This window comes from Typopeltis vanoorti, chromosome 7, assembly GCF_054136105.1.
Source record: "Typopeltis vanoorti isolate ZY-2024b chromosome 7, IOZ_Tvanoo_1.0, whole genome shotgun sequence".
Classification (NCBI taxonomy): domain Eukaryota; kingdom Metazoa; phylum Arthropoda; class Arachnida; order Uropygi; family Thelyphonidae; genus Typopeltis; species Typopeltis vanoorti.
This window is the reverse complement of record NC_143555.1, coordinates 62,882,431-62,908,224: the sequence shown is the minus strand read 5'-3', so window position 1 is coordinate 62,908,224 and position 25,794 is coordinate 62,882,431. Positions and strand designations below refer to the sequence as shown.

Below are 25,794 nucleotides of genomic sequence, written 5' to 3'. Positions count from 1 at the left end.
TACCAACTTTTTGCAATATGCAATCTGAACTTCAACTCTTTGTCCATCATTATATCAAACTTGCAATTCTGCTTTAACAATTTGTGTCAGATCATTACTGACACCGAACAATTCAGGTTCTCTTTCAGCTTATCCGTGAAGTTAGAGAACTGGAGCAAGTCAGAATTGTGGAAGATGAAATCTCCAAGGAAATTTTTCTAGCTGTTTGAGTGATTAGACTGTGATTAACTTTAAAAATAGATAAGGTTGAAGGGTCAGTATGATCATCAGAATTAGGTAAGCAATAAATGAGAAAAGGATATCTTGAGCTAATTAGAGCAGATCATATAAAGGAGATTTCAGGTGTGCCCACATAAACTTTTCACAATACCTCACTTGATGCCTTCCGTAAGAGTGGAACATGTGCTTTTGTAAAATCTGATATCCCATGCTGAAGGTAGGTTATGACAAAAAAATGAAATTTCAAAAAAATAAATAAACAATAAATAACAACAAATAATGCAACCTCTCCCTCTTGAAAAAATTCAACGAAACTTAGTATGTACACTTCCACAGACTTTACCAACATGCAGGGGTTCAATACTAACATAAATGATGCCCACTATCACTTTTCAAACATTCAAACCCGATCTGTTATTCATCACTATACTTCAGCTGGCATCTGTACAACTGCAGGTGATATATTTTGAGGAATAACAGATAGGATTTGGATGTCTAAATAGTGGTGTAGATCATTGATGTTGGTATTAAGTCCATGAATGTTGGTAAAGTCTGTGTTGAACTTTTTTATGGATTTTTTGAGGGTATATATTTTTATTACTTTCTTTGCAAATTTTTTTTAAATTGTATTTTCAATATTTTTTTGGAAATCTTTTTTTAGCCATAGAAATGCTGTTTTTTATGTTAGAATGTCAAAAAAATTTATGGAGTTGGGGATGAAGGATTTTTGGATATACAGAGTGCCTAGGTCTCAATCAAAGCATGGCCTCAATAGTGTCTCTGCAACCTGCTATAACCTCCAAGCATGACTTTGCAGAGTAAGAAATAGTAAGATTTTTCAGATGGTAGATGGGACTTAACCTGATTGACAGTAAGCTTCCCGAAGTGTTAGTGCATGGAACCAACCCTGTTGGTAACAATTTGGGAGGCTTACCAACAGGTTCATTTCCATGTACTATTTGGCTCTTGGCCTGTTGAAACTGCTCTATTGCTGCACACTCTAATAGAGGAGCACTTTTAAGGTAGTAATACTCACTTTGCTAGAGCAGATGAGTATTGTCTCCTTAAAAAATTTGCCAGCTTATTTGTGAAAACAGTGCTATAATGTTTCTATGAAAATAGATTTCTTGTTTGACTCTATTTTGCTGACATCAGCTATTTGTAGACCAGCTGAGTCTGCTAAAGCCATAAACTCGTTTTTCTTATACAAAGCGGTGTATTACCAGAATGCACATTAATAGCCATTTCACTCCCAAATCCAACAAACATGGTATTTAAATTTCTTTCTCCACCCATGATTTTCATTTACAGCCATCTCTCCCTAGATAACTAGCTTTCCTTTTGCATCTTTTCTTTTTCCAAATTGTTACCTAAAATGTCTGCTTCTTTCAAGATTCTCTTCCTGCACATTTTGGCTATTGCCATGCATGATGCAGAACTTAATTCAGGGTTATTAGAAACTTTGCAACACGCTCAAACTATCCTTTATGCTATATTTTTGTACAATCGCTACTCTTTCTCTCAAATCTACTGCCACAAAATGCAGCCTTTCAGATCATTTGTACCCACCACTATTTCACAGTCAGGATAACAGTAATTTATCAAGCTTTCCTTGTTTGTACAATGCCTTCTGCCTTTCCCAAAGAATACAGCCTTCAGGTGTTCAAAAAAAAAAAAAAAGAAAAAAGAACCTCTTGCCCACATGCGGCACTGATATGCAATAGGTCTTGCAACCTATTTCAAGACTATGGAGATTACTCTAGCTGAAGTAACTAAAACAGGATTAAGTATGGGAGAGTCTTTGGTGATTGATATAAATAGTATGGGAGTGATTGGGAGTCAACACAATGAAAGCACAAAAGGTCTAGAAGAAATGAGATGTCATGAGAGTGAGAGAGTAAGTAAAAGAGCATTAACTAATGAAACTGGGAGAGTCATGCTGAATAGCATAGAAAATGAGGCCGTGAGTGACTCTTGTTTAGACTTGAATGAAGTTATGAGTGGTAAAATATATGGTAATTCTATGATTAAGGGTATGGAGAGTGGTATACCTGAGAAGTGGCTGGTGGAACAATAGAGAGAGAGTGGCTTTAGCAATAAAGAGAGGGCATGATGCAGAAAAGATGATAGTTATGATGGGTACAAATGACCTGAGTGGTAGTATAAATCGGGTAGCAAAAGATTTAAGAACATTATTAGATATCGTGAAGAAGAAAAGTGTCAAAGGCAGGATAGTGTGTGTGCTGCCTCGTTTTGACAATTATGAGTTAAGTAGACGAGCGATGATCTTCTTCTTCTGCAGCTTCTCCCACTTAAGTGGGGTCACTGTTTGTTATGAGTCTCCTCCACACCTTCCTGTCTTGGGCTGTCACCACATCCAAGTTCTTCATCTTCAAGTCCTCTTCTACCAGCTCCCTCCATCTCTTCTTTGGCCGCCCACGCTTCCGCCTTCCTTGCACATCCATCTGCATGACCCTTCTTCCCACATATTTGTCCTCCCTCCTCATCACATGACCAAACCATCTCAACCTTGCCTCCTGTATTTTCGCTCCTAAGTTCGTAACTTTCACTGTTCCCCTGACATAGTCATTTCTCAGATGATCCTTTCTGGTCACACCGCACATCCACCTAAGCATTCTCATCTCTGCTACTTCCATCCTGCTAATGTTATTTTTCCTCAGGGCCACAGTTTCTATAGCATATGTCATAGCTGGCCTCACTACTGTCCTATAAATTTTGCCTTTCAGATTGATCGGCACCCTCTTATCGCATAACACTCCAGCCATCTCCCTCCAGTTCCTCCAAACCTGCTTGTATCCTGCATCCCACTTCCTTCTTAGCTCCTCCATCTTCTTCCACTGTTGAACCTAAGTATCTGAAGTCTCTCACCTTCCTGATGACATTTCCTTCCAGCTCCAGATCTGTCTCCTGGCCACCACCCACTGCGCAACACATATACTCTGTCTTACTTCTGCTCAGTCTCATACCTCTCTCTTCCTGTACTTTTCTCCATCTTTCCAGTTTAGTTTCCACTTCTTCTCTTGAATCTACACACAGCAAGATGTCATCTGCATACAACATTGTCCAGGGTGCATCTTCTCTCACCTCCTCTGTTACCACCTCCATCATAATATTAAACAGAAACAGACTTAATGCTGACCCTTGATGCAAGCCAACTGTTACTTGAAAATTTTCTGTCTGTCCCAAACAGGTCCGAACACTTGTCTTCACATTTCTGTACACTTCCTGCACCAACCTGACATATTTCTCCGGCACCTTCTTCTCCCTCAGACACCTCCAGACTTCTTGCCTTGGCACTCTATCGTATGCTTTCTCCAGATCAATAAATACCAGATGTAGCTCCCTTTGTTTCTCTCGAATAATAATAATCATCATCACGAGCGATGATTATTATTATTATTCAGGCCTCCATGGAGTCGAAAGACTCATCATGGGAGGTCCTTCCTAAGAACATAAAGTCTGTCAAGACCCATCGAGGGAATGTCCCCCCTAAGAAACACAAAGTCTATCATACCACTCCTTAAACTCATTGACCGTTCTCGCTCTCACCACTCCATCAGGCAATGCATTCCACAGTTCAACTACCCTCCATGCAAAGAAACCACTCCTCACCCTCTTGCTCACAGTTTCCTTTCGTAACTTCCAGGAATGGCCTCTTGTCATCACTCCTTCCCGCTGTTCAACCAAGCGAAAGAACCCCCCAGTGTCAACCCTGTAACCACCTCTCAACAGTTTAAAAGTCTCAATCAATATCACCTTTACTTCTTCTATCCACCACACTCTGCAGTCCACATTCCCTCAGCCGATCCTCGTAACTATCCTTGTACAGTACTGAAACCATCTTTGTCATCCGTCTTTGTATCCTTTCCACAGTTAATTTATCCCCATCAAATCCTGGAGACCAAATCTGAGAACAATAGTCCAAGTGTGGTCTGATCAGAGACTTATACAACGGAATGATAACCCTCTTATCTCTGAACGTCACTGTCCTTCTCATAATTGCAGCAATCCTTTGTGTTACCTTCACCACCTTTGTAATATGTCCCCTAAACTTCAGGTTTCTATCAACCATCAACCCAAGATCTCTTGTCTCCCCCCCCCCTACTTCTTCCAGCATAACTCCTCCCATAGAGTATGCTGCATCCCATCGATGTTTCCCAAACCTCAAGACCTTACATTTTGCTGCATTAAACTGACATCCCCATTCATTTGCCCATCTATCTAGCTTATTTAAATCCTCTTGCAGGGCTACCACATCTGTGCTATTACTAATAATCCTTCCCAGCTTTGCATCATCCGCAAACAACTGAATATTCCCCTGCAATCCACTGGCTATGTCATTGATATAAAGGTTAAACAATATAGGTCCTAGTACTGAGCTCTGTGGGACCCCACTTGTAACCCTCTCCCTCCTTGAAACTGCACCACCATACACAACTCTCTGATACCTATCAGACAGCCAATCCTGAATCCAGTTGACCAATCTGACATCCAGACCCATGTGCTGCAACTTAAATATCAGCTTATCATATGGCACCCTGTCAAATGCCTTCGCCAAGTCTAAGAAATTTGCAGTATATGCCTTTCCCTCATCTAATGTTCTTGTAACTTTATTATAAAAGGCTAGCATAATGCTAAAACAAGAGCGCCCTTTCACAAATCCATGTTGACTCTGACAGATAACATTACCCTCATCTGCCCAATGTTGTATATGGTCCCTCACTACTTTCTCCAAGATCTTAACAACTACTGATGACACACAGACTGGCCTATAATTAGACACTTACCAGTCTGTTACCACCCTTATGCAATGGCACTATCTTACCTTCCTTCCATTCTCTGGGCACCTTTGCCGAAGCCAGACTTTCATTGAAAAGCCAGGTTAAAGGCACTGTCAGTTCCCTGGCACATTCTCTCAAAACTCGTGGTGAAATACCATTCACTCCCAAAGCTTTACTGACATCCAGAGTACTCAGTATCTGAAACACACTCTCCTCCTGTACCTCTAAACCTCGAACCAGCCCTATCCCTCTAGCATTAAAACTGACTCCTCTAGGATGAAATACTCCAATAAAGTGTTCATTGAACAATTCCACTAAGTCCTCTGCATCAGTCACTCTATTCCCATTTTTATCCCACAATATCATTCTTCCACCGTCATTTCTCCTCCTACTGGCCACATAGCTAAAAAATTCCTTAGGACTTTCTTTGGATCTTAGGGCCAACCTCCTCTCATATTCCAGTTTTGCTTTCCATACCACACTAGTCACTCTTCTGGCCTGTGTCTTATATTCTTCCTGCATCCTCTCTTCACCTGTCTCCTTATATCTCTTCCATAGCCTCTTTTTCACATGCAATTCCTGTTTAATATTGTTTGTCATCCACTTTACTCCAAATTGTGTCCTCTTCTTCACTCGTGGTATACAACTTACCATTGCTGCTAACAAATATTCTTTCACAATTTCCCACGCATTAATGATATCCCAGCCTTCCAATTCCTCCCTCCATGAAACTTCCGAAAGTTGACGTCTAAGCCTATTATAATCACCTGCTTTATAATTCCACATAAGTTCCCGTGTCTTTGATACTCCAGCATGTCTATTCATTTTCCAAGTCAAAACCATATGGTCACTCTCTCCAACTGGTGGGAGAGATGTCATCTCAGTTATTATCAACTCTTCTGATGCTATAACCAAATCGAAAATTCTTGAACCTCTTGTTCCCTCTGTTACATGTTGCCTAAGACATTTGCCCCTCAAGAATTCTAGAAATTCCATTCCCCTATTGCTACATGCATCTTCCTCTCTCCAATTTATACTACTGAAGTTAAAATCTCCCATAACAATCATTCTTCTTGCACTTGCCAAACTTAACTGTCTGAACATCTGCTGGCCCCATCCCCTGTGCTCCTGGGTCTGTAGCAACACCCCACTAAATATCCTGTCTTGCCTACCTCTACCTCACACCATATGCTCTCAAAATCATTTGTCTCACTTCCTTCCCAAGCCTCCACTCTTAGAGGACATAGGTCATCATAATGAATGATATGATTACAAGAATATGCAAAAAAAAAGAGGTCTGGAATTTGTTGATGTCTGGAGTATGTTTGAAGGCAAAAGACAGCTGTATGCAAGAGATGGGTTGCCTCTGAACATGGAAGGTCATAAGCAATTGAACAAGTTGAAGAAATTGGGCAGGGAAACTAAATTGAAAAGGTTGAGTGTAAGAGAGAGAAACTTAAGCAGTGGTTGTATATTTGTTGATCCTTATTCGTGGAATAAATTGCAGAATAGAGGGGATAAAAATCGGCATGGCATTACTGAAATTAGTGACATGTATATCATTTCTTAAGCTGGTACAAGAACTAAAGGGAATCTGCAATTTTTGTATACAAATGCAAGAAGCATTCGAAATAAGAGGGAAGAATTTTTGGCATTAGTCAGTGCAATCTCACCAAAAGTTGTAGGCATCAGTGAAACTTGGCTGTCAGCAGAAGATGTGGTCACTGGAATTGAATGTGATGGGTACAGTATTTTCAGGGAGGATAGAGAAGATAGAATGGGGGAGGAGTACTGTTGATGATAACTGATGAGTTGCATCCAAAGAAGGAAGTATATCAAGTTGATAGCCATGTGAATGATAGTACATTTGAGGCGGTCTGGTGTGAAATAGTGACCAACGCAACCAAATATGCAGTTGGTTGCTGCTATAGGCCAGGGGGTATAGGGGTGATACTGAATTCATGCATCAGTAAATTAGTGCAATGAGTACAGGGTTAGTGATTATTATGGGGGATTTTAATTATGGTGATATCGATTGGAAGGAGGAAATATCACGTGGCAAACAGGAAATGGAATTCATACATCTTCTACGAGATAATTACTGGAAACAGCATATAACTGAAGGGACACATGGTGTGAGAGCGTTGGACCTGGTCATTGGTTCAGAGGATGTATGCATAATTAAGGTATTCTCGTTGCCTCCAATTGGTGAGAGCGATCATGTTGTGTTGACTTGGAAGGTTGCAAAATTCGTGGATTTCTCTCTTAAGAAGGGATATATATACGGAACTACAGGTTAGGCAATTATAACAAGCTTCGGAGTGAGCTTGCAGCAGTCCCATGGCAGAACATATTGCAGTGCATGGGATAAAATCAGCGGGTATCTGAGGAAGGCAATATCAGATTGTGTCCCCATGGTCAGGAAGACAAACAAGGTAGGCATTAGATGGATGAGTACTGGTATCAAGCTTGATCTGCTAAAAAAGAAAATGCTATGGAGAATTTACAAGGAGAAAGGCGATCAGTACACCCATGAGCAGTACAAGGCTCAGGCTAGGAAGGTTACCAGCATAGTTAAGAAGCGCTAAATCAGATTATAAGAAGACCTGAGCCAAGGAGATCAAAGGTAATCTCAAAGAGTTCTTCCGTTATGTCGAAAAAAAAAGTAAAAGGAAGAATGATTTCAGAAGGATACCTTTAGTGGGTGCTGATGGTATTGAGGTGACAAATTCAGATAAAATAGTAGAGTTAGTGAGTGATCAATTTTCAAAAGTCTAAACACCCAACTGAGGATATCTCTGTACCTATAGCAATAACTAATGTGAGAATTGAAGTTAAGATATTAGAGGTACTTAGTATATTGCAAAATTTAAATGCAAACACTGCTGTAGGTTTAGATGGAATATCAGCGTGGGTGTTGCATGAATGTGCAAAGGAATTGTCAAAGCCTCTTACTTGGTTATTTAACATAAGTTTGAACTCTGGTATGGTCCCTAGGGAGTGGAAGGAAGGCAAAATAGTTCCTTTGCATGAAGGCGGCTCTAAAACTGCAGTAATTAATTTCAGACCAATCACCATCTTGGGAGTGGTGGGAAAAGTATTGGAAAAGTTGGTTAAAGAAAAATTCAAGAATGGGTGGATCAGGATATGATACTCTATAGGGACCAACATGGTTTTGTTAAAAGTCAATCCTACCTTAGCAATTTATTAACTTTTTATAATAGAATGACATCTGAGTTGGACAAAGGAAATGGCTACAAGGTACTTCTGGATTTTTCTAAGGCTTTTGACAGGATACCCCATAGAATACTGTTGCGCAAATTGGAGCACATGGGGATGGATACTAAACTGGTGATATGGATAGGAGAATGGCACATGAAGAGATACCAAAAGTATCTCTTCATATACCAAAAGGTGGTGTATGAAGTAGCAGAGTCCAGGATGAAGCAGGTGACCAGTGACCACTGTGTGCTTCAGGGCTCTGTGCTTGGGCCATTGTTGTTTAATTTGTACATAAATAATATAGGAAATGGCTTAAAGGGAGATATTCAGTTGCTTGCTGATGATGCAAAGTTGGGTAGCGCAATCAAAAATCAAGCTGATGTTGAGAGTTTGCAGGATAATTTAAATAAGCTGATAAAATTGGCAAAAGGTAATGGATGTCAGTTCAATGTGGAAAAGTGTAAAGTTATGCATTTTGGGATTAAAAGATTACCAGCTGCGTACTACATTGATGGAACAGTACTCCAAGAGATTGAGGCTAGAGACTTAGGGATGTTGGTAGATAGGGAGATGAAGTTCAGGGGACACATTGCTAAGTTGTCCAAGATTGCACATAGGATTACTTGGTTATTGAGGACCAAACTAACATCCAGAGATAAAGAGGTTATTATTCCCCTTTATAAAGCATTGATACATCCACATTTGGATTACTGTGCTCAGGTCTGATCACCTGGATTCCTTGGAGATGAGGAGTTGTGGAGAGGGTACAGAGGAAAGTGACTAAGTTGCTGAGTGATGTAAAAAATGCTCCCTACATTGATAGATTGAGAGCTTGTGGATTGCATTGGTTGATAGGTGGAAAAGAGGGGATATGATAGAAACATTTAAATTACTAAAAGGTTTTTATAAGATTGATACAGGAGGAATGTTTCAGCTGTGTGATAGTGATGGAAGAATAAGAGGTCATCCCTGGAAATTAAGGAAAAGTATGGTTAACAAGGGTGTGAGAACGAAGTTTTTCATATGGAGGGTGGTGAATGAGTGGAATGCATTGCCTGACTCAGGTGTGACTTCTTCATCTGTAAATGAATTTAAGAAGAGATATGGTAGATATTGTTTTGATAGTTTGGGTCTCTCGCAATGCGTCTACTGACTCCATGGAGATACCCATAATAATAAACTTTTGTGTATGAAAATATACAAACAGTTTAATGGTACTACTACTATGGGTCCTTTCCCCCTTTAGATAACTTTTACATAGAACACTTCAAAAACAAAATACTTACTACAGCTACATACAAGCTATTAGTATCGTTATGCTTTATTGATGATGTGTTTGCCATTTGGACCCATGAGCAAGATGCTCTGGATTCTTTTGTTACTTACTTAAACAGCCAACACCCCAAAATTCACTTCACAGTAGAAAAAGAATCTAATAACTGTTTGCCCTTTCTTGACGCACTGGCCACCTAGCTTTCAGATGGTTCGCTATCTTTTTGCCACTACTTACAAACCTATCAACCAAATTTACAACTTGTCACCTTCTCCTAAGGACAAACTCTCACCTTTGATGTTGCCTGGCGTTTATGAGATTCCATGCTCCTGCAAATTGTCTTACTTTGGACAGACAGGTAGGTCTGTTCAGAAATGCATCTCGGAACATAAAGACCACATTCGTCTTTTTAAACTGCAAAAATCTGGATTCTCTTAACACGGAATTGAAAATCCAAACCATAGGATCCATTGGAAAAGTCTAAACTTTTACATAGATCTTTATATAAACATGAACGTTTATACAAAGAAAGTTCTGAAGCCCTACTACACAAATAAAACTTAAACCGCAACGACGTTCTTACTATTCCTAAAATATGGGAAATTGTCATACAAAATTGTGTTAAATAATTTTTTATTTTTTTTATTTTTTTTGTACTACTGTAGCACGTTATGCACATTTAATGAGATTCTATTGTAATCATGTACCCTAACTGTATGTTATTCCTATTATTGTTTAAAACTACTGTACTGATGATGTCCTAAGATACTTAGGATGAAATATTTACAATTAAATAATTTTCACTGTGGTTAATACGTGTATTTCTTTTAATTATGATCGCACCACAGGTTTCGTTATTTAAAAAAAACATGGCCTTTTTGTCACATTCAAACCACATGTTAAATTAGCAACTCTGATCTGCTCTCCTAAGGATTAAACTCCATCTGCTAGCATATCCTGGAGCGCATGACATTTCCTGTGACTTTGCCTACTATGGATAGACAGGAAGATTTGTTAACATCTGCATCAGAGAACAAAAAATGCATTCACTACCATCATTATGGCAAATCTAGACAGCAGACCATGCTTGGGACATACATACCCCTTCACACAGGATTAGATGAGAGAAAACCAATGCTATATAGAAGTCGGTACAGGGCAGAAAGATACTTTTTAGGGTCAGCCATGGCTATGAAGCACAGTCATAACCTGAACAAGTATGGTTGTATTAATTTGCCAAAAATTTGGAAGATTGTTATCTTAAGATCAACTCCTACTTGTAATATTTTTTTATAATATTAGTGTGCCACATTAGGACTTTAGATCTTTGTCTGTTACAATTTGAATTGTTTCATTTACTTATTCTAAAAACCGTAACATACTGTTTTATGCTCTGAAGATGCTGGTTTGAAATCCAGCAAAATATAAGCCAATTAATATATTTTTTTAACAATTTAGTTCGTTTGGTGTTGTAATAGAATTAAAATAAGTTATGAATGCATTTCTCTGGATTTTCACCCTTCTTCTTCTTTATGATCCCTGCACCCAGCATTATGTCCCGCATGCTGTAGGATCTGCTGATACATGATGCAGTATGTTGTGACTTTGGAACATCCCAACTGGCTTGTCGCAGAGCTTGACATCGGGAGAACACTCACACACATGAATGTATGAAGATGAAAGATGATCACAAACATCTATGCCCTAACAAGTATGGTTGCATTAATTTGCCAAAAATTTGGAAGATTGTTATCTTAAGATCAACTCGTACATACTTGTAATATTTTTTTTATACTATTAATGTGCAACATTAGACAGACTGCTGCTGGAAGGTAGAAAAGTGAGTAGAGTAAGAGATAATGAATTAGGTCAAGCAGGAAGTGATGTGGAAGAGCAGGAGAGTAAGACAGGAGAGATTGAAGAAGTGGTTATGAATGAGGAAGTGAGTGGAATGAGTATAGAAAATGAGAGAATGGGTGTGCAAGAGGAGCAGGGATACTGGGAGACTCAGGGTGGACAGGGGTACACAGCGTGAGAAAGGTGGATGCTCTGAGAGGAGGTGAAAGCATGTGTAAACAGGAAAGAAATGGGATGACCTGGGATCAAGAGGAAACAGTTGGAATTGAAAAAGGTTTTAAAATGAATAAGCAGAAAGGTAATTTGCCTCAATCGAACATGGAGAGATCACATCGAGTGAGTGGTATCAGTGGAACTAGCTGTAGATCCAGAAATGAGCTGTTTTGTTTGTATACAAATGCTAGAAGTATAAGAAACAAGGCAGATGAAATGGTTGCATTAATTGCGTCAGTTCACCCAAAGATTGTCGGAATAAGTGAGACGTGGTTGGAAGAGAACGACATCCTGACAGGAATAGAGATGGAAGGGTATGATGTGTTTCATGAGGATAGATGGGGTAAAAAGGGTGTGTGTGGGGGGGGGGGAGTGCTGTTGATGATAGAGAAAAAGTTATGTCTATACAAAGTAGAGATGCAAGAGGGAAATAGTGCCAGTAGTTTTAAGGCAATATGGTGTGAGATAGAGGTGAATGGAATCAATACTTGGTTGGATGTTGTTATAGACCAGGTAATGTGGATGGTGGTGATAATGAACTGTATAATCAAATTAGTCAAGCAAATAAGAAAAGGGTGATCATAATGGGTGATTTTAATTATGGCAATATAGACTGGAATGATGAGATAGCAACTGGAAGTAAAGAAAATGAGTTTCTTGAAGTTCTGAGGGATAACTACCTCAGACAGTATGTAACAGAGGGCACGCAAGGATTGAGGGTCTTGGATTTGGTCATCTCATCAGAGGATGTAATTATAAATGGAGGTGTCAAATCATCTGCCAATTGGTGAGAGTGACCATGAGGTGATTACCTGTGTGGTTGCCACCAGTGTGAGGACCTCTGTGAGAAAAGGATATATGTGGAACTACAAGGGGAGTGATTACGAAGAGCTCAGGAGACAGCTTGCAGGTGTAGCATGGAATGATGAGTTAGCTGGAAAAGAGATCAATGCAGCTTGGGGGATTTTCAAAAACTACCTAGTAGATGCAATGTCTAAGTTTATTCCAAGGGTGAGAAGGTTAAATAAGGTAGGTGTGAGATGGATGAATGAAGAGATTAAGCATGCGATACAGAGAAAGAGGGCATTGTGGAGGCAGCATAAGAGAAGTGGAAATAACCTATTCCATGAGGTCTGCAAAGACCATGCAAGGAGGGTGACTTGGTTGGTGAGGGTAGCTAAAGAGAGGTATGAACAGCAGTTAGCTAATGAAGCCAAAAAGAATCCTAAGTAGTTCTTTCGATATGTAGCCAGCAAAAGAAAGAATGATTATGGAAGGATGACATTCAGGGCCGTGCTGTGGGTAGGAGGCGCCCTTGTGCAAAATGTTTTTCAGCGCCCCCCCCCCCCATAAAATAAGTTTCCACGAAAAATGTTTGCGAAAAATTTTCCTTTTTTAAAAGTACAAAACAGTTTATACGCATACATAAAAAATAAATTTTATTTAACAATAGTAGAACATTGCAATCACTGAAATATTCATTAAGGCAAATGAATAATAAAAATTTTAAAAAATGTTTATTCCTTAATATATATATACAAGAGAATATATATAAACAAAAATTACATTTATTTTAATATAAAAATAAATATTACATTACAAAGATAATTTGGATATATGCTTTTAACTATATAACAATTAGTATAAATGTAGATTTATTTTACATATTTATCTGTCTTGCTTTAGCCACAACAAAATTTTTAATAATATCTTTAATGTCTAATGAATCCATAATATTATTTTCAATTGATAAATCCTTTAGATGCTCTCCAGACATTGTTGATCGCAAATAATTTTTTTATTAGTTTCAGTTTTGAAAAACTTCTTTCCCCTGATGCTACGGATATTGATAATTGATAAATAAATATGCATCACAATCTCAGTATTCGGAAACGTGTCGGTTATATATGAAAATAAATTAACTGAAACGTTTCCGAATACTGAGATTGTGATGCATATTTATTTATCAATTATCAATATCCGTAGCATCAGGGGAAAGAAGTTTTTCAAAACTGAAACTAATAAAAAAAAAAAATTATTTGCGGTCAATGTCTGGGGAGCATCTAAAAGATTTATCAATTGAAAATAATATTATGGATTCATTAGACATTAAAGATATTATTAAAAATTTTGTGGCAGCTAAAGCAAGACGGATAAATATATAAAATAAATCTACATTTATACTAATTGTTGTATAGTTAAAAGCATATTAAATCTTCATCACTCCAATCTTTTAATTTGTTAATGTCTCTGATAACTTTAAAGTCCTTGCTATGTTGTTTTAAGAGTATGAATCTTTCCGTGACTGAAGTTATTGTTGTGTCTAAAATCGCGAAGAAAAAATTTATTTAAAAATTTTGTATAGGATCATGCGTTGTCTCATCTGATGGTTCGTAACCAAAGATTTTTGTTTTTGTTCTTTTGCGAATGTCTAGAAAAATAGGATCAATATTAAGATCATTATAAGAACTGAAAAAGAAGTAGCAAATCGAATAATATTTTCAAAAGATTGGTCTGTTTGGCGAGTATTTAATTCTTGTATAACATAATCAAGATTTTCTGTAATTTTTTCCTATATCAAATCGGATTCTGCATTATTTTGCTTGCAACATTTACGAGACTTAAGATTTCGTACCAAACATGGACAGAGCAAATAAATTTAAATGAATAAATCTTTGAAATTAAGTTGTCTGCCTGAACTCTAGAATCTATCTTTAGTTTCATCTTCTGTAATATCAAAAAGAGCCTGGAAAATTTCCTTGATATTATTTTTAAGTGGCTTTATTGCTTCTACTCTACTTTCCCACCTAGTAGCAGAAAGTGGTTTCAAAAATAAAACACGAATGCTTTTTTAATATAGCCCAACGCTTCACAGATATTGAAAAATAATTATAATTCCTGTATTACCCCAAAAAAATTAGTTTCACAGGATATCTTAGCTGCATCATTAACTACCAAATTTAATGAATGAGCAGCACACAGAATAAAAAAAAAAAGAAGTCCTTGAATTTATTTCAAGGATTTTCTTCTGCAGTCCATTATGTTTGCCTCGCATATTTGAACCATTATCATAAGCTTGGCCACGTAAATCCAAAATGTTAATATTCAATAATTTTAAATAATTTTTTATAAATTGAAATAGTCCTTGCCCAGTGGTATCTTCTACAGATTGAAAACCCAAAAAAATGTTCATGAATTTCTGCTATATTTTTTTTTTATTTTGATTAACAAATCTAATAACAATTGATAATTCTTCCGTGGAGTCAGGAATATGTCCCAGCCATATGCTGGTCCCAAGCCCAGGTAAAATTGGGGGGTTGGGGAAAGCAGTGGTGAACCACCCTGTAAAAATCTCACCAGGAATACTTTGTGGGAATACCTCCAAAGTCACCTACGGTCAGAAGGGAAAATCAGTCAGTCATATACACACACATATAAAATAAAAAAATAAAATAAATTTTAGCCTATTTTTTTCTACCCACTACCGGGTGAAGGCCTCTCCCATTATGGGAGGTTTTGGGTCTGCTGCTCCCATGGTGACTCAGTCCATATTGGGAGAGGACATAACAAACATCCATGCCTACGTGGGATTCGAACCCACAGCCTGTTGGCTGGGAAGCGGATATGCTAACCACTTGGCCAACCAGGCTGGCACACACACACATATATAGGATCCTAATAGTATAATAATTTTTAATGGCACTCTTGAGACTATACATGAAAAGATGCCATTCTCCATTTGTTTGCATTGTTGTTTTTGAATTTACCATTATCCACTCATTAACACTAACAGTGTGAGACATAATGTATGATAGACTTTGTGTTTCTTAGGGGGGGACCTCCCCTCGATGAGTCTTGATAGGCTTTGTATTTCTTAGGAAGGACCTCCCACGATGAGTCTTTTGACTCCATGGAGGCCTGAATAATAATAATAAACTGAAATATTTTATCTAATTTATACTTCTAATTAAACTATTTTACTGCGGACACATGTTCTTTATCTTATTCTAAAAGTGGTAGAATTCATATTTCATTCAGAGAATATGAAATGTGAGCAATACAGTGATAGTTTGATGGTTGTCTTTTATGCCCTTTTTAGGAATAGGCTACATGAAAGCTTGCTTGCATGCTGTTAGTAGATGCCAGATCAGTGTTAATTCTGGAACAGAAGCTTTTAATACTTCTCTTAAAGATGTCAGTTGACTTATTAGTATGAAGGTTATTTTCCTGAAGTTCAGTGAAATATCATGGGATGTACTAAATAGTTAGTGGAAGATTGGCTTTAGCCAACTAAACAAGATTTAGAAGGAAAAATTAATGTCAAGAGATCTTCCTTCTTTTCTGGAGATGTTGCCATTGTACCATCAGGATGTGTGAGTGAGAGAGAGATGGATGGGGCCAAGTTATGCCCAAAAGCTTTGGTGAGAGACTAGAAAGCTAAAATGATTCTTTCTGGTCTTTCAACTTCTTTTTGAGCAGGAAGTAAGCTTATTGCATTTTTCCCATAGGAAGTTTGCTGTGGATTTTTTTTTTTAATAGTTACGGGCTGTATTATAATAGGCTGAGTGAGAAAGTGGAGTTTTTAACTTGAGCCATTGGATGCATGCTGAATTTTTATCTTGGACTGCTTTGGCACATTTAGGAGAGCAAGTTCTTGGGGAGATTTTGAGTAGAATGGGTAATAAAGCCCATCATTCAGCAAGAATTATTTCAGTTATTTGATAAAATCAAATGCTTGGATCAGAATGGAAACAATCAAACCATGGTAAACAGGATAGAAATCCTGAGGACCCTCCCATATATCACAATTGTTGTGTTCTGGGATAGGTGGCTGAGATTTTCTTGGAGAAGGATGAGCTGTAGAAAAAGAAACATGGATAAGGTTGTGGTCAGTTGCCAAGAAGAGTGGTAATGTCATTTTAATGTGTTTGGAAGGATAGCTTTTAGGTGGGAGATGAATTTCATTGCCTGGTGTCAGATCACTGCCCTGCTTATTGTGGAGACCTGAAGTGGCTTGAAAAAAGTTCCATGTTTGGCCTCTAGAACACGGTTTCTGGACTATGTAAAAATGAAATAAAATTGCAAAAAATAAAGATAAAAATGGCAAAAAAAAAAAAAAAATCCATACAATAACCTTTCATGGGTGGGAAATACATAAAAACTAGTTAGCAAAAGATCCACGATGTTGGAAGAATGATGATTCTCTACATATGTTTGATAAGTTGGTGAACAGTTTGTGTTGAATCATTACTAACTGCAAACAATTCAGCTTCTCTTCCAGCTCGGTCTGCTAACTTAAAGAAAGGGAGCCAGTTTGATTAATGGACAGAGAAATCTCTAGTCTAAATGTGATCAAAAATGATTCCTAAACATGAATAAGGATTTTGTTACATAGTTTTTCTTGGAAGTAATAACCATATTGATCATTCGGCGGATTTTAAAAATTAACTGGTTCAGATTGGTAACATTAGCATGCTACACCCTCTGTCCAAAAAGAAACCGAACTTTTTGAAAATAGAAGAAACTAGTGGCGCCACCTGTTGTATCTTTTTGTTGTTGAAAGCAGCAACCCTCATTAGTGTTTGTCAACTGTTTATGACATTTGTTCCATTAGAAGCGGAGTTATAGTGCCAAGAGTGACAATGTGTTTTGCTGAACAGTCAGAAAATGGTTTCAAACAGAGAGCTGCGATTGACTTTTGTGTTAAACTTGGTAAAAGTTTTACCAAAATGCATGAAATGCTTCAAAAAGCATAAGGTGATGAATGCTTATCCCATACTCAAGTTTATGAGTAGTTTAAGCGATTTCAAAGTGGTTGTGAGATGCTAGAGGACGACAAAAAGCCAGGCCATCCAAAAACTGGACTGAGTGAAGTTAACATCCAAAAAGTAAGTGATTTCATCGAAGAAAACCCGAAATTGTTCGTGAGATTGATTGAAGATGAATTGGGGATTCCAAAATCAACTATGCACAACATTTTGACCGAGAGTTTGGTCCTTCATAAATTGAATTCGCGATTTGTTCCCCACAAGTTGACCAACAACAAAAAATTGTATCGAATTGCACACCGTAAGGACCTCGCCAACACGTTAATTGCCAATCACGCGATATCGCGTGATACAAGTTCTCACTTGCTGGTCGATCACGCGTTATCGCGTGGACGTCGCTGTCAAGTGGAAAAAATTTGGCCACCACACGAAATTCCAATTTTCAGCTTGGCAATGAACATGTTAAAACCGCTCGTAAGGACTCAAACTGTTACTGGTGATGAAATGTGGTGTTTTGAGTATGAGCCCGAAACAAAGCACCACAGTGCTGAGTGGAGACCACCAGAAGAGGGGCATCCGAAAAAAAGTCGCTTGGAGAAGTCAAAATTAAAGACAATGCTGATTTGTTTCTACGATTCCAAGGGCATTATCCACAAAGAATTCTCTCCGCCAGCCAAACAGTCAATGGTGAGTTTTACTCTAAGTTTTGAAGTGATTGATAGCGAGAATTCGTTGCACATGGCATGAATACCGTGATGCAGGCAGCTGGTCACTTTTGCACGATAATGCACCATCTCATTGTTTGAACATTGTGAGACAGTTTTTGAGCAAAAACTAAGTTTGTGAGTGTTGGATCACTTACCGTATTCAACTGATTTAGCACCCTCTGACTTTTTTCTCTTTCCCTGACTTCATTTGATGAAAGGAAAATGATACGACACCATTGAAAATGTTCAAGAGGCAGTAACCACGACCCTCAACAGTATCCCAAAAACCGATATAAAAATCTCATTTAACGAATTAATTGACCGTGCCAAATGCTTTTTCGAAGTTGAGAGAGAGTATATTGATTGAAATAAATGATTTGAATAATTATAATTGGCCTGAGTTTTATTTTCTATCAAAAGTTCGGTTTCTTTTTGAACAGAGGGTGTATATGATATCAGTATGATGCGCTGTATCCTTTGGTTTCCACAAAGAAAAAAAAAAGCCTTCTGTAGTGTTCTAGATTAAAGGTGGTAAAATGAAATTATTCAGTTTGGTTGACACGTCTTTATGATAAAAGTAGTTAATGTCTTAGAAAAGAGCTTTGCTTTTGCAGATATTAAAATGCATGTTAAGTTTGTTTTTTTCCCTTTCAGATAGTGTCTTCATTAGTAAAGCAAAAAGCACCCAATTATGTATTACTTACTCAGATCATAGTTAGCGGTATGTTTACTGCTTATGAAGAAACACTATTTAAGCATATTACCATAAAAGAACTTCTTTTTGAAGGCTATAAAGTGCAATACCTTGAAGATATATTACAAGCAGTTAGTATGTTCACCGGAAAAGTGCAAGATGTGATTCCGAATAATACATTTGGATTTCTGTATGGTGTAAGTTTTAACTTTAAAGTTCAAAATTGAATTATTACCTAAAGTGCAAAACTTCATGAATATTTTAATATATATATATATATATATATATATGTGTGTGTGTGTGTGTGTGTGTGTAGCTTACAGTTCCATGCCAAAAAAAAGTTTTTCCCCTTTATACATTTGATTAAAAGTATATCAAAATTAATTTTATTAATTTGACTTGATATTACAGTATATTGGATCATGCTGACATAGTTATCATTGATGAGATGAAGATTAAAAGTAGTGAGATATAGATATTCTTAAATAATAAAAATTAGTATTATCATCAGATTGCTATGAAGTCAAGGCCTCACTGTGGGAGGGCCCACTGTCTTACAAACATAACTCATCAAACTGTGCCTCAAACCCATTCACTGTTTCCACTTTGGAAGTGCTGTGTATATGTCTACATGATTTCTACAATATTGCCGTACCTGTTGTAATGTCCATGCAATTTTAGCAATGTTTTAGATTGTTTTTAATCACACCTCAAAAATGCTATAGAATAATATCCTGTAAATCCTATAAGAAAATGTTGAATAGGGTGATATCCCTGGGGGGGATAAAAACCCTCAAGGGAAAGATATTAGTAGTTCATGGAAGATAGTTAAGGTGCATCTAGAGGAGGCAATATTAAATTGTATACCTAGGGTAAGGAGATTTAATCAGATAGGAGCTAGATGGATGAGTAATGCCAATAAGTAAAGGCAGTTTGGGAGTGGGGGAACTAAAAGGATGCTGCAGTTTATATACCAATGCCAGAAGTATCAGGAACAAGAGGGAGGAGTTTTTGGCATTGGTTATTGTAACTTTGCCAAAAGTTAAAGGCATTAATGAGACTTAGCTAAGAGCAGGATTTAGTATTTTCCAGGAAAATAGGATGGGGAGGATACTGTTGATGATAGCAAATAAATTACAACCAAAAAGAACAGGAGATAGGCAGAAGGGTGGCTGTTAATTTGATGCTGTCTAGTGTGTGATCAATGCTAATATGACAAAATATGTAGTTGGTTGCTACTATAAGCCGGAGGTTTACATGGATGATCTGGAAGACATGCATCAGTAAATTAGTACAATGAGCAGAGGCAGAGTGATTATTACAGTGGACTTCAACTATGGAGATAACGATTGGAAGGAAGAGAGAGAGAGATCATATGGCAGAAAGGACATGGAATTTACACCTACTGAGAGGGTTCAAGAGTATATTGTGAGTGGTCATGTAATTTAGTGCTGGTGTAGAATTAGTGCTTTTTTTTGTCTGATTTATTGTATTTTTGCTTGGAAAATTAGTGTATTATAGTGTATTAGTGTAGATTTTTGTGTTTTTTAGAGTATTTAGTATCTTTATAACGTTCTGACTGTGATATTGTCGGCTTGGCACCAATGCAACGAACAATAGCATAAAGGACTACGTTGTTGTCCAGCAATTTGAATTGATTATTATTTGACACCTTCAGGGAGTCCAAAGACTCATTGAGGGAGGGCACCGATTCTACAACTCTCTGTCTCAATCCTCCAACTACAACTCATTGCAACATCATCTACTGCCCACCAATAGTATTTCCACACACAATCACAAACATCCATGCCCATGGCAGGATTCAAGCCCACATCCTTTTGGCGCTAGAGAGCAGATACGCTAACCACTTGACCAACCTGGCCATTTACAGGATTTTATTAAGTGCAATGTGTGTGTGTGAAATGTATTCATTTATAAAATTAAAGAATGTGTGGGAGGAAATTTAAACTGGAGAGAGTTTCAAAAGTAAATATCTGTTAGGTGATGAGAATGCTACAAATACTGATGGTAAGATAGAAAATGATGTTCATGTCGAATGTGCAGTCATAGAAAGAGAGGAGAATAAAAAGGTTATTAATAAAGAAATTGCATGTTTAAAGTTATCCTTCATAAGTAGAGAGCGAAATTGAAAAATTGCAGAAGTAGCAAGAGTTAAGCAGGGGCTGAAAAAAGAAAAAAAAAACAGGTGATCTGATCCAAAGGAATAATAAAGACCGACTGAACAAACAAGAAAAACAAGTTAAGGAGAAAATTATGTATGGAGACTCAATGATCATGGGAGTACTTAATGAAAATGTAACAAAATCGTGTTTCCCAGGTGTAAAAATTCACGATATTAGCCACATCATCTGAATGCAAAAAGGTAAGTCAAAAGAAATTAATTGTCTTGGTTGGTACAAATGATTTGATGGGCGAGAAGTATTCTATGAAGGATGATGTAAAGGAGTTGTTAAAAGAGGCAAACTGAGGAGGTGGGCATTGATAGCCAATGAGTCTATACGTAGATTGTGTAAAAGGAATGACGTAGAATTTGTGGATCTGTGGTCTCTGTTTGATGGAAAGAAGGATTTGTACACTGCTGATGGACTGCATCTAAATGGTTTTGGTGTTAGGTGTCTGGTGAGAGTTTTGTTCGCTGAGCACTCTGAAGTGAAAATTCAGGGAAACTTAAGCAATTAGGGTGGAATCAAGTGAGTTAGTGTGAAAGCACCCATGAAGGGAACATGGGAACAGAGGTGGATGAATTGGAGGTTCATAGGGTATTACAGAATCTCAATGCAAATACAGCTGTGGGATTAGATGAAATATCAGCTAGGTTTTTGCGAGAATGTGCAAGGGAACTGGCAATGCCTTTGACTATTATTATTATTCAGGCCTCCAAGGAGTCAAAAGACTCATCGAAGGAGGTCCTTCCTAAGACATAAAGTCTGTCAAGACTCATCGAGGGGAGGTCCCCCCCCCCCGAGAAACACAGTCTATCATACCACTCTTTAAACTCACTGACCGTTCTCGCTCCCACCACTCCATCAGGCAATGCAATCCACGGCTCAACCACCCTCCACACAAAGAAACCACTCCTTACCCTCTTGCTCACAGTTTCCTTTCGTAACTTCCAGGGATGGCCTCTTGTCATCACTCCTTCCCGCTGTTCAACCAAGCAAAAGAACTCCCAAGTGTCAACCCTGTAACCACCTCCCAACAGTTTAAAAGTTTCAATCATATCACCTCTCCTTCTTCTATCCACCAAACTCTGCAGTCCACATTCTCTCAGCTGATTCTCATAACTATCCATGTACAGTCCTGAAACCATCTTTGTCATCCGTCTTTGTATCCTTTCCACAGTTAATTTATCCCCTTCAAATCCTGGGGACCAAATCTGAGAACAATAGTCCAAGTGTGGTCTGATCAGAGACTTATACAACGGAATGATAACCCTCTTATCTCTGCAGGTCAGTGTCCTTCTCATAATAGCAGCAATCCTCTGTGTTACCTTCACCACCTTTGCAATATGTCCCATAAACTTCAGGTTTCTATCAATCATCAACCCCAGATCTCTTGTCTCCCCTACTTCCTCCAGTATAACTCCTCCCATAGAGTATGCAGCATCCCATTGATGTTTCCCAAACCTCAAGACCTTACATTTTGCTGCATTAAACTGACATCCCCATTCATTTGCCCATCTATCTAGCTTATTTAAATCCTCTTGCAGGGCTACCACATCTGTGCTATTACTAATAATCCTTCCCAGCTTTGCATCATCCGCAAACAACTGAATATTCCCCTGCAATCCACTGGCTATGTCATTGATATAAAGGTTAAACAATATGGGTCCTAGTACTGACCCCTGTAGGACCCCACTTGTAACCCTCTGCCTCCTGGAAACTGCTCCACCATACACAACTCTCTGATAGCTATCAGACAGCCAATCCTGAATCCAGTTGACCAATCTGACATCCAGACCCATGTGCTGCAACTTAAATATCAGCTTATCATATGGCACCCTGTCAAATGCCTTCGCCAAGTCTAAGAAATTTGCAGTATATGCCTTCCCTCATCTAATGTTCTTGTAACTTTATTATAAAAGGCTAGCATAATGCTAAAACAAGAGCATCCTTTCACAAATCCATGTTGATTCTCACAGATGACATTACCCTCATCTGCCCAATGCTGTATACGGTCCCTCACTACTTTCTCCAAGATCTTAACAACTACTGATGACACATAGACTGGCCTATAATTAGACACTTCCAGTCTGTTACCACCTTTATGCAATGGCACTATCTTACCTTCCTTCCATTCTCTGGGCACCTTTTCCAAAGCCAGACTTTCATTGAAAAGCCACGTTAAAGGCACTGTCAATTCCCTAGCACATTCTCTCAAAACTCGTAGTGAAATAACATCCAGTCCCAAAGCTTTACTGACATCCAGAGTACTCGGTATCTGAAACACACTCTCCTCCTCAACCTCCAGACCTCGAACGAGTCCTATCCCTCTAGCATTAAAACTGGCTCCTCTAGGATGAAATACTCCAATAAAGTGTTCATTGAACAATTCCACTATGTCGTCTGCATCAGTCACTCTATTCCCATTTTTATCCCACAATATCATTCTTCCACCATCATTTCTCCTCCTACTCGCCACATAGCTAAAAAATTCCCTAGGATTTTCTTTGGATCTTAGGGCCAATCTCCTCTCATATTCCAGTTTTGCTTTCCTTACCACACTAGTCACTCTTCTGGCCTGTGTCTTATATTCCTCATGCATCTCTTCACCTGTCTCCTTATATCTCTTCCATAGCCTCTTTTTCTCATGCAATTCCTGTTTAATATTGTTTGTCATCCACTTTACTCCAAATTGCGTCCTCTTCTTCACTCGTGGTATACAACTTACCATTGCTGCTAACAAATATTCTTTTACAATTTCCCATGCACTAGTGATATCCCGGCCTTCCAATTCCTCCCTCCATGAAACTTCCAAAAGTTGACGTCTAAGACTGTTATAATCACCTGCCTTATAATTCCACATAAGTTCCCGTCTCTTTGATACTCCTGCATGTCTGTTTATTTTCCAAGTCAAAACCATATGGTCACTCTCTCCAACTAGTGGGAGAGATGTCAACTCAGTTATTATCAACTCTTCTGATGCTATATCCAAATCCAAAACTTTTGAACCTCTTGTTCCCTCTGTTACATGTTGCCTTAGACATTTGCCCCTCAAGAATTCTAGAAATTCCATTCCCCTATTGCTACATGCATCTTCCTCTCTCCAATTTATACTACTGAAGTTAAAATCTCCCATAACAATCATTCTTCTTGCACTTACCAAACTTTGCTGTCTAAACATCTCCTGGTCCCCATCCTCTGTGCTCCTGGGTCTGTAGCAACACCTCACTAAATATCCTGTCTTGCCTACCTCTACCTCACACCATATGCTCTCAAAATCACTTGTCTCACTTTCTTCCAAATTCTCCACTCTTAGAGGACATAGGTCATCACTTATCATAAGCAGTACCCCACCACCACGCTTTCCCCTCCTATCCTGACGAAAAATGCTATACCCAGCGACTTCTATTCCTGTTGTTATATCCCCCTTCTGTCAACCACGTCTCAGTGATTGCAATAATTTTTGGCCAGGCTGATGCTATCTGCGCCACCAATTCCTCTCGCTTATTCCGGATACTCCTGGCATTAGTATAAAGCATATAAATGCCATTGTTTCTATACCCATCATTATCCCTTCTAGACTCCACTGGGCTCAGTGTTACCTGACATTGTCTCCCTTCTCCCAAGTATCCATTCCCACAAGAGGCCACCCCTGCTCTGCTATCATCCTCCCTGGGACACACTGACTCGTTCAGAACAGCAATCTCTCCAGATGCCTACGTCCTTCCTCATTCAAATGTAAACGGTCTCTCGCATACAATTCCTCTCTTTCCTCAAATGCACTCCAAGCATCCACATATACCAGTCCTCTCTTGTCACACATTCTCGCTATTATGCCATTCAATATCACCGCTCTTCTGCTCAGCTCATCATTATCATACCTAGGCAACACGCACACTATTTTTCCTCTCTCTGTGTTTTTCCGTACAGTCTCAAGCAAAAATCTCATATCTCTCGCTGCCCGACTTACATTACCACTCAAGTCATTCGTTCCTACCATCACAATCATCTCATCCACCCTTTCACCTCTCTTAATTGCCATAGTCACCCTTTCTATTGTTCCTCCTGGCAAACATTCCTCACGCATCCTATCTTGAACACCACGGATCATTGAGTCGCCATACATTATACCTCTTACCATTCCCTCACTCGTATTGTTTCCATTCTCTCCTCTTCTTGCACTCCCATACATCTCTCTCATTCCGTCTCTCCTACTGTTTCCATCCTCTCGTCTGCTAGCAATCCCATACCTCTCTCTCATTCCCTCTCTTCTACTGTTTCCATTCTCCCCTCTTCTAGCACCCCCATACCTCTCACTCACACTCCCTAAAGTCTCTCTCTCTCCTACTCTGATTTGCCTTGCATTTATCTCTTCCATTCTCCTAATCTTATCTTTCATACTTCTGCTCTCATTCACAAGACATTCCACCTTCTTTTTCAACTCATCTATCTCCCTCTGCAGGTCAGTCACTCTTAATCTAAATTCACTCTCCCAAACAAAACCATCTCCTAAACTTTCACAGTCACTCACACCTTCCACACTATCAACTATTATTTTCTCATTCTCTCCTATCACACTACTTGTCTTCCAAGTTCATTCCCCGTTCCTGGAGCAACAAAGTCGGATATCGATATATCTAATATACTTATTTCCTCCAACTGCCTGCATTTTGCGCACATATGCTCTCCACTCTCTTTAACAAGCCACATATCGCGGCATGTATTACACATATGTAATACATGCCGCAAGTACTGCATGCCACAAAGTCCCTTATAATATTGCTAATAATTGAGTTCTTAAATGGCTGAGGACTTGGTGTTACACCAAGGTTCTTTAATTTAAGTCTCGGCTCTGG

At 38.5% G+C, this 25,794-nt stretch overlaps 1 protein-coding gene across 2 annotated transcripts in view; it reads left to right on the top strand.

The window, feature by feature from the left end:
- Positions 1–25,794, top strand: part of LOC150104728 (lysosome membrane protein 2-like) — a 360,554-nt gene that overhangs the window by 200,750 nt on the left and 134,010 nt on the right. For both annotated transcript variants that reach the window (XM_090395908.1, XM_090395909.1), the window contains exon 4: positions 18,716–18,952. In XM_090395908.1, the coding sequence (XP_090252034.1) occupies positions 18,716–18,952 (237 nt within the window). The remainder of the gene's footprint in view (positions 1–18,715; positions 18,953–25,794) is intronic.